The 10,543-nt window shown below is 33.1% G+C and overlaps 1 protein-coding gene across 1 annotated transcript; it reads left to right on the top strand.

The window, feature by feature from the left end:
* The first annotated feature begins 6,013 nt into the window (after nt 1-6,013).
* Nucleotides 6,014-8,544, top strand: LOC145739141 (elongation factor 1-alpha). Its single transcript, XM_081994526.1, has 3 exons — nt 6,014-6,173; nt 6,608-7,366; nt 7,429-8,544. The coding sequence occupies exons 2-3, from the start codon at nt 6,614-6,616 to the stop codon at nt 8,065-8,067; spliced, it is 1,392 nt and encodes a 463-aa protein (XP_081850652.1). The 5' UTR covers nt 6,014-6,173; nt 6,608-6,613; the 3' UTR covers nt 8,068-8,544.
* The last annotated feature ends 1,999 nt before the right edge of the window (nt 8,545-10,543 follow it).

The raw sequence follows: 10,543 nt of genomic DNA, 5'->3' as shown, positions 1-10,543 counted from the left end.
ACTAAACTTGTTTGCGGACGACACGCTGCTCTCAGTATCAGGGACAAACTTCTGTAGGATTGTAAATGACGTAAACTCGGAATTAGCACTGTTGTATAATTGGCTATGTGTAAATCGACTTCTGAAAAAAACTAAATACATGGTACTAGGTAATAAATCTGTTTGTAAGCGGTTTGGTGAAAGCAACTTTGATATTTTCATTGATGTAGCTAAAGTTGAAATGATAAATGAGATGAAGTATTTAGGAATCTTAACTGAGATTCCCAGCACATGTTGACTTTATATGTAATATAAAGTATGGGCAAAAAAAAATGGATTTTTTTATAGGGTGGCCCAAAATTTGAATTATTCTGCCAAGTTATTAGTATATAACACTATTGTGTTTCCACACTTTAATTATTGTAGTTCCTTGCTTTTGGCATGTAATAAAGAGGAGATTAATAGGCTACAATTATTACAAAACAAGGCAATGCGCGTAATTCTTGGATGTGATAAATATACACCAATCAACTTGATGTTAAGCTCCTTAGGTTGGCTCTCCATAACTCAGAGTATCGAAGTTTCAAATATTGTGATAATTTTTAAAATCAAGAATAATTTAATGCCATCTTATCTAAATGACTATTTGGTTACCAGATCTGAGAGACACTAATATAATATTCGCTCAGGAAATGACTTTGATATTCAGTTTGCAAGAAGCACATATCTGCAAAAGCAATTGTTTGGTGATGGCATTCATAATTCTATGTCATGTAAATCTAATCTACAACATGACCTTCATATACATATATCTAATATATCTTTATGAAACGGGCAAATTTCGGATTGCTAAGCCAATTTTAAGATTACAATTTTGTCATTTGACCAGTCGAAATTCACGTAATACCCGTAAATTAGTGTACTAAAAGAGGACAATGTTTAAGATACCAAGGACGCAAGACACGAAAGCAAGTCGATATATCAGGCATATGGAAAATGTGGAGTGTTATCCGACATTTCAGTAGAGTGATTGCAAACTGTTTTTTTTTTTTTCAGAAAATAAACAGTTAATTCACTATTGTTTATTCAGTATTTCGGATAAAAGTTTAAGAAATTCACGGTCGAATCTGAATAAAAACATTTTAAATACTCACCAAACAGTCAACGTTTCTTTATCGTACATACAAAGGATTAATAAAACTATATAATTTAAAGGAGACTTACATTTTGATAAGATGAAGAAGATGTAGTAAGTTGAATAGATTTAAACTGTGATGCTGTTCACTGATAACATTTCTAACCCGATAAGAAAAATGCGAAATTATATAAACAGAAGTAGGTGAGAGTAGAATTAGAGTCTCAGAACTGTCCCAGTTGGAACCAACCAGTTAAACTGTGCATTATAAAATTTAGAATAAAGTCTCCATCTGGTACCTATTATAGTGTCTCACTAAAAATTAAAAAAAAAACATTTCCGAAAAAATTCTCAGAAGTTTAGTTTAACATCCTTGTTTTAAGCTCAAAAAGTTGTATTGACATAAGCCAATGAAGCTTTGATGAGCAATTTGAGTTACATGCGAAAAAAATAGCATTTCTGAAGCACTGAAGCAAAATCTTATAATGCTTCAGTTATTCGTTATCAAGGCATTTATTAATGCATATTCACACATTTTTTCTACAGACTTTTTGGCAATTTATGGGATTATGACAATGTACATTATGAAGTTTCTGGTTAGTATTTTGATAGAAACCACTACATTTAGTTGAACATTCAAGTTCTAAAACAAATACTCAACAAAAATACATCATAGGTACAGCAAATAATAGAAGCAATTGTACATATCAATTCAGTTTAATGTATGATGAATGAACACTATTAATTAATGTGCTTTTGTTATCGAGGTGATTGCAAAACCCCATTTTCTCTAAGAAGCCCTGAGACGATTAGGTAAAACGTGTTTCTGCTGAGGTATAATTCCTTATGATTAATTAGAAGCATATTATTGGGTTGTTATAAAATGGTTGTTTGTGAATTATTCACCGATAATGATGTTTTGCCAATGTCAAATCAGTATTGGAATATTTCAAGTTTTGTATGATAACACTCTGTTTAAAATTTATTTGCTTAACGAAACTAATAAATGACTAAATTATTTTTAATGATGCTTCTATCTAAAATCAGAACAAAACCATTTATTTTGAAATAAACCTGAAAAATGAAAATAAACCGAAATAAATCTCTAAATATTAAGCTCAATTTTATTCAAATTAGTTTCGTTAATCTCTGTAACTAAAACCGATATATTAGATGAAATCGGTTTTCAATATGCGGATCAGTCACTAGAGGAACCGATGTAATTGTCAACTCTCACATGGCTAGGTTTTAGGTTATTATACTATAGAAAGTTGGTATAAAAGTAAACGTTATTGAAACGAAGCCATTATCTGCTGTCCTTTCACGTTAAATTGGTCCATATACCTCAAACATCATTACACATTTTTTAGGGTGTGTCTGTATGGGAGTTTTCTTTTATACGATACATTCTTTTCATTGATAAACTACATTATCTGTTTTGACGTGCCTGTGATGATAGTCTTTTAGTATTCATTAAAATATGTCCGATGTATTTCCCTCAATAAACCAATTTTTTTCCAATTTAAGTATTTCCCAATTTAAATATTAATTAAGGGATATTATTATTGATCAACCTATTACTGACAATTATGAGTAAATGCCTTTTTAGCTCTATTGATTTATATTATCTTTTCAATAATAATTAATAATTTCACGACTTTAAATAATTTTGTCTGACAATGACTTTTTATGATTACGATTCATCATTAACGAAGTATGGAATTTTATCTTAAATAAATTAAAAAAATAAATTGGATCCATTTATGTTTAAGCTTATTTTGTTTTTGTTTTTTGTTTTGGGCACAGTAATACTTTTCCATGTAGTTGATAACAATTGGCAGCAGGTAGGTATAATGGTTCTGTTATGTCTAGACAGAACTATAGATACCTGTAAAGATTTGTTTGTGTTATTCGATTCGATATGTTTTACATAGACCTATATACTTTGCCTGATTGTATAGAGTATTGCAAATCATATTTTCATTTTTTAATTACTCCTCAGCAGTTTCAATGTTATTTTACCTTCAAAATAAGTGAAAAAGCTGAGTAGACCATTCGCACTGCAAATTTACGTTAAATATTGCTAAGTTGTACTCGAGAAATCATTGAAATAAACAAATATATAAAATAGTATTTTATGAATGCAATAACCGTTATATACTTGTCAACGATGACATTATCCATATTTCAGTTAAAGCCAGGGATGTAAAATTTCCGGAAAACTAAATTTATGGAAATTTTTTCAGAAAATTTTCCGAAAAAATTAGAAAATGTAAAAATTTAATAATAATTCGTTTTTTAAATTTTTGTATTATTAACTTGAAAGTATTTAGGCAGTTTTGAAAATAAAAAATGTTTACTTGAAATTTTTTGACAATTCTAGTTTACAATTTTTTAAAGGCAAGCAAAAAAGTGTATAGAAGGTAAAAATGTCAGACCTCTAACCTGTAACGTTCCTGAGATATTGAGCAAAAACGAGAGTCAAATTTGACGCCCTCTAGCGGCTAAACGGGACAACATAGTGGTGCCCGCTCAACGTCACGTGATAGCCCCGTTTATTAACTTTCTTTTGTTATACAGTGTGTTTATACAGGGTGTTTCAAATAAGCGAGTTATGGACGATTTTCTGAAAAAGTGCACCAAAATTTCGCTCAAATTGGGAATTTCTGCTTTCAAGGAGGGTGGTCAAAGTAAGGCTGCTAGAGCAAAAACAATTGAATATCGATACAAATATTTTACATCAAGTAGGCCTAGAATTTGACGTAGATTCCAAAAATCGAATAAAAAATTATAAGTTTGGTTTGTTGCCCAAATTTGGGACACCCTGTATACTGATGGATTATCTAGAAATAAAGTATATGCAAATATCCAAAAGATTCATATTTGGTATTTTTTTTATAAAATGAAAATTAAACAAGTTACAAGGATGTTAAAAATTCATTGAAACCCTGTAAAGTAATCCATTGTATTGTCAATAACTCGGTTATTTTGACAATTATAGGGTGGTTCAATATACCAATGCCCTTGAAATTACTCTTTTGGCCACCCTGTATAGCGTTTTTACCTAAAACGTCGAATAAGCGAGTTATTTACTGTTAAAACTGAGTTGTTTGATTTTGACAGTTTTTACTGTGACAGCCCATAACTCTGTTATTTTGACAGTTACAGGGTGGTTCAATATACCAATTTGTAGCACCAAGTTTCCGGAAAAAATTGGAAAATCTAAAAATTCAAAAATAATTCGTTTTTTAATTATAATAATTGTACAACAATCCAATATCAATTCAAATAAAGTTTAATGTACTTTTAATCATAGATGTCTTAAATTATCTCATTCGAATGCATGATAAGTTTGATAATAACAATGACAAGTTTGACAGTTGTTTTCCGAATCAAGTACTTTTCTGGTAAATTTCCAAAAATGGAAATTTTCCGACTCGAAAATTACCGCTTTTACATCTCTGGTATCAGTCAGTGTGAATTTGACGTCACAGACATAATTTGACAGCTGGTCAAATTATTTGTTTTGTTAAACTACGTCATTGTGACGTTAAATTTTCTGTTTATATTAAAGATATCTAGCCATAAAGCGTTGAAAAGAAAACAGAGTGACTAAATGCTAAAAATGCGCTTTGCAACTTTTTTAAAATTGCAGAGCAGAGCGTTTTTGACGCCACAATGACGTAATTTGACAGTTGGTTAAATAATGCTTTTTCTAAATTACGTCATCGTGACGTCAAAAACGCGCTGCTCGCTCCATGGAGCTTGAAAACGAATGAGGCCTTTATAATCACTTATTTTGACCAGTGTGCTTCTAAACACGTCTGGTATAAAAAAAATCTGGGGGTACTCTCCATATTTAAGAAAAATGCACCAAAGCCACATTTTTTCTGTGATCTGTGACACCATGTTATAGGCCTGGGTGCGTATTCTTGAAATGAAGGAAATGAGTTATCAAGAGAAAGAGGTCTAAAGAATGTGACAGAACCCGCCATTGTCAGTTTCTTCTGTCACATTCTATCCAACACTTCTCTTGAGAATTCCGTTTCCTGATTTCGAGATTTAAGGCTCTGATAATATGTTTGCATATACATATCCGCAATATTGCATTTTAATCGGTGTTCAGATACAAATCCCTGTATATGTTAAAAACCAAAACCTGTGAAGGACCTTTTAATAGCTTCCAACAATTCTAATATTTATTAGGCAAATTCGCCACCTATTTGTTTAATGATATGTGATTTGGTTGATACATTTTGATCTCAATTCATCAATCACTAAAAAAAAACCTCTAAAACAAATAAAATAATTGAAAACAAAAAAAACATACGCACTACCTATTATTTTAGTATGAAAAGTATGTTTAAATAAAATCGGGTTAAAGTGTATATTATTTATAAAAATGGCTTAAAAATTTAGAAAAACAAAATAGTTTAATCAAGATACGAATATTCAACTACTCGAAGAACCGCTAAGACCAACACCTTAGGGGGGCAGCCCTAGGTGTTAACTAATTACCTATCATACCCTTTACAAGTATTAGTGTTATTAAGCATTAAGCAAACGACTTTTCTAATCGGTGTCACTGATCTGTAAACTAAAATAAAAATGTGTAAATATAGCACTTCTACGTAAAGCATGTTTTCAATGGTGTTTTATTAGAAAAACCTAACCTAAAATTTGAAATTGCGTAAAGTAACAACTTTCTAAAAGGTGTTTGGGTGTTATGATTGCTGGGTGAGGACATTAAAAAGGTCTGTAACTCTAATAATAGGCAAATAAAAGTGAAAATATGCTTTTGAATGGAAGTTAGAAGTACTCAGGACCAATAATTTAAACGTGCCGGGCAAATCGCGCATACTCGGCCGCGTTCGTAGAGTTTCCGGTACGTCATCGACGTAACCCGCTACGAAGGAAAGGACAGAGCTCAAAACCGTAGTCTCTTCCTTTTTGACTGGCTCGTCGCCCGGTGCGGTTGCCATTTCGTTAAGTTGTTAAATTTCAAGTGTTTCTAATTTTCTGAGTTTAATCTACTGTTGCATTTAAGAAATTCCAATCAGTAAGTACCTTAGCTATAGTTTTATTGATTTATGGTTGTTATATTCGTGTTTTTCGAGAATTTATTCCTAAAAAAGTGATTGTCGGCTTTCACCACGTGTATGGTGGTTCGATATAATGGCCGCCATATGTTGAAATCTTGCTAATTTCACTGTAGAACTGCCGAAATTATGTATCTTTTAAGGAATCACGTGTTTTATAGCCTGTTTTTTTTCGATTGCATAGTTTTTTTCGGTCAGAATTAATATTTAATTGGCACTAAAGGTCATTATTCCTTCGGAACCCGACAATGACTAATTAAAACTCCTTATTTTGCAATTTCCACCTGTTGGGTTTTCAAATACTGCTTCTTTTATATTTATTATCTGTTTACCCAACACGTGGTTCATATTCGCGGCATATTTCATCACTTTAAATACATTTTTTACCTTACAGGTCAACATGGGTAAAGAAAAGGTTCACATTAACATTGTCGTTATCGGTCACGTAGATTCCGGTAAATCTACTACCACAGGTCACTTGATCTACAAATGCGGTGGTATCGACAAACGTACCATCGAAAAATTCGAGAAAGAAGCCCAGGAAATGGGTAAAGGTTCTTTCAAATATGCCTGGGTATTGGATAAACTGAAGGCAGAACGTGAACGTGGTATCACCATTGACATTGCCTTGTGGAAGTTTGAGACTGCCAAGTACTATGTCACAATCATCGACGCCCCTGGACACAGAGATTTCATCAAAAACATGATTACTGGAACTTCTCAAGCTGACTGTGCTGTACTGATTGTTGCTGCTGGTACTGGTGAATTTGAAGCCGGTATCTCCAAGAATGGACAAACTAGAGAGCATGCACTTCTTGCTTTCACTCTTGGAGTGAAACAACTTATCGTTGGTGTCAACAAAATGGACTCGACTGAACCTCCATACAGTGAATCCCGTTTTGAAGAAATTAAAAAGGAAGTCTCTTCTTACATCAAAAAAATTGGTTACAATCCAGCTACTGTTGCTTTTGTACCTATCTCTGGGTGGCATGGAGACAACATGTTGGAGCCATCCACCAAGATGCCATGGTTCAAGGGATGGAACGTTGAACGTAAAGAAGGAAAAGCTGAAGGCAAATGCCTCATTGAAGCTTTGGATGCCATTCTTCCACCATCTCGTCCTACTGACAAACCTCTTCGTCTTCCATTGCAGGTAATTAAAACACTCGACTTTTTTTTATTGTACAATAAACTTAATGATTTGTTTTGTAACAGGATGTATACAAAATCGGTGGTATTGGAACAGTACCAGTCGGTCGTGTGGAAACTGGTGTCTTGAAGCCCGGTATGGTAGTGGTGTTTGCTCCTGCTAACATCACCACTGAAGTCAAGTCTGTTGAAATGCACCACGAAGCCTTACAAGAAGCTGTCCCTGGTGACAATGTTGGTTTCAACGTTAAGAACGTCTCAGTTAAGGAATTGCGTCGTGGTTACGTCGCTGGAGACTCTAAGGCCAGCCCACCTAGGGGAGCTGCAGACTTTTTGGCACAAGTCATTGTCCTTAACCACCCTGGACAAATCGCCAACGGATACACTCCAGTGTTGGATTGTCACACTGCTCACATTGCCTGCAAATTCGCTGAAATCCAACAAAAAGTCGACCGTCGTTCCGGAAAAGCTGTGGAAGACAATCCAAAATCCATCAAATCTGGAGATGCTGCCATCGTAACTTTGGTACCCACTAAGCCCATGTGCGTGGAATCCTTCCAGGAATTCCCTCCTCTAGGACGTTTTGCTGTTCGTGACATGAGGCAGACTGTGGCTGTAGGAGTCATCAAGAGTGTTAACTTCAAAGATGCTGGTGCCGGTAAAGTGACGAAAGCTGCAGAAAAGGCTTCTAAAGCTAAAAAGTAATATTATAAGTTAATAGTATTAATTAAATACTATTATTTTAATTAATAAAACAAGGGAGACCCAACATATTTCATTTATAAAAAAAACTTCCACATCCCTACATTCAATTTATTGGGTACAACGAAAACGGATGAATTATCTGGATAAATTATCTGCTCGTAAACCAAGGATTTACAATGCAGAACATTTATCCTAAAAATTCATCCCTATTGATATGCCATTTAATGGTAGTGAACTTCAGGCACTAAATAGGTAATTTCGTTTTAAAACAGGAGAACTGGTCAATAGGATGATTCTATTTCATAAGTGATTAGCTGTATCTCCTTTGTTTAATAATTCTTATTCTTAAGACATGTAAAGTAAATTGCATACATGTAAAAATACTCATGTGTTCTTACATTTATGGAAAGAAGTAAAATTTGTAAGCTTGACATTATGCCTTTCTTAATATCAGACCAATAAAATTGATTTCCTAAATGTGATTTTTATTTTATCATGTTAGGACTGTTACCCTGTTAATTGAACTGTCAAATACTAATCAGGTATTCTGACTTGATAAAGCTGTGAGAATTTTACATTAATAGGTTCATATATTAATATTTATTGTAATAAACTAACAGGTCTTATTGAAATTAGTGCATTTTAAATAGAACTGGCAACCTTGTTGAGTGAATAATAATATTTCAGGGAGTAGGCTCCGTTCAACCCACAAAAGAACCGTTCAATTATGCGTAATATCACATAAGAAAGGACAAAACATTGCGCACTGACGTTATTCGGTTTACTGCACAAGGCGGATGATACTATTCCCGGTTTAAACAAACCAATATTGGAATGAAGGGTTTAGAGACTTAAATAATGCATCAACGCCCACCATTGTTGCCAAATTTAGACGAAATTAATGCATATTTTAGTGCAGCTGAAACAGCCTCGCCGTGATAAAATAAGAAATAAAACTAAAATAGATCCTTTCCTTGTTTTTATTAGGATGATCAAGCACTAAATGCAATTAGGTTTTTGATAATATTGGTATTCTTTCAAAATACCTGATGGATGTCAGGAAATTTGATTGCAAATAAATCAATTATTATTTTTTTTTAATAAAAGCTGTCTTTTAAAACTATCAATTTTATAATTTGTATTGGTGATATTGAGAAAATCTCAGTAACTTAATAATATATAGTATCACCAGTAAGTTCTCTTTAGTCTTTATTAAGAGAATAATATATAAAGGTGCTGGTTTGCTCTTGACATCTGACACTTTCTGGCCGCAGTTGTTTTCTTTTCACGCGCCATGGAGCGAGCAGAGCTTTTTTGACGTCACAATGACGTAATGTGATAATTGGTCAAATTATAAATCTAGATCTCCATCTTAAATAGGAGGCCATGAAGACACAAAATTTGACATTTGATTAAAAGCTATTTCCGCCGCCGGAAGGAACCATTTTTTTCTAAAAATCACATGACCCCATGATTACAAAATTATACGCAGGCCACGTGATTTTTGGATCATATCGCGTTTAGATCCGAAAGAAAACGACTAAATACTAGTTGTCATTGTTGTTGTCACTATGACATCTATTATGAATTTAAAATTTGAATATCGTTAACTAAAGTACTAAAAGGTATAGAAAAGTTAAAGTTGCATATTTGTATTGTTCATGAGTTATGTGAGTGATATGAGAGTGTCAGATTATGAACCAAGAGCAACCTCTAGCAGGTTTAACGCTTTAACTTCTAGCAGGATTTAACGCCGCTTATGAAAACCTTGTTGGAAATGATCTAGTTTTTAAACTCTCGCCAAGAAAATATTTATCAAGTGCGTATTGTTGAATTATTTTTTGATGATAAATAACTTATTACCTGGGTATACAGTATAAAATAACATCAAAAATAGCATGTTGTGGTGTTATCTATAGTATTATTGTAATTGCATTGGTAAAAGCAGGTTCACCATTATAGTCCGACTTACTAATTATTTACTATAGTACACACCTTTTTATCAAAACCTGATATTCACAACTATTGTAGAGTTTCTGTTGTTTAATTTGAAAGCTTACCAAATATAACCGGCTTAGCAAAACGGCGGACGGCTTAGGTCCAATATCTGTCAAAACATGATTTCAAACATTGCCATTGACATGTAAATCTAGATGTATAATGTTTCCTATGGTCAAATTATGGTTTTGCCAAATTACCTTATCGTGACGTCAAAAACCCTCTCTTCGCTCCCTCTTTTTCACAAATTCCATTTAGTTTGAACAGAACGTTCAGGGCAGGACATTCATACTACTACGTCACTATACATGGATCACTAGTGATAATATCCAATAAATAAAATTGACAGAAGAATTAAATTATTTTAGTGCAAACAGTTTCAATAGTCAATATACGATATTGCTGTAGCTTTCACCAAGCTGTTAGGATTATCTGGAAAGTAGTTAATATGGGAAATTGGTTTTTATTTATTTGCGCT

Source organism: Ips typographus, linkage group LG16 (assembly GCF_016097725.1).
Source record: "Ips typographus isolate SLU linkage group LG16, UJ_Ityp_2.0, whole genome shotgun sequence".
Classification (NCBI taxonomy): Eukaryota; Metazoa; Arthropoda; class Insecta; order Coleoptera; family Curculionidae; genus Ips; species Ips typographus.
This window is presented reverse-complemented; position numbering and strand designations above follow the sequence as displayed.

Coding starts and splice junctions, on each gene's coding strand:
- LOC145739141 (XM_081994526.1), top strand. CDS start 6,614: ATGGGTAAAGAAAAGGTTCACATTAACATTGTCGTTATCGGTCACGTA. Junction 7,367..7,428: donor CTCTTCGTCTTCCATTGCAG/GTAATTAAAACA, acceptor GTTTTGTAACAG/GATGTATACAAAATCGGTGG.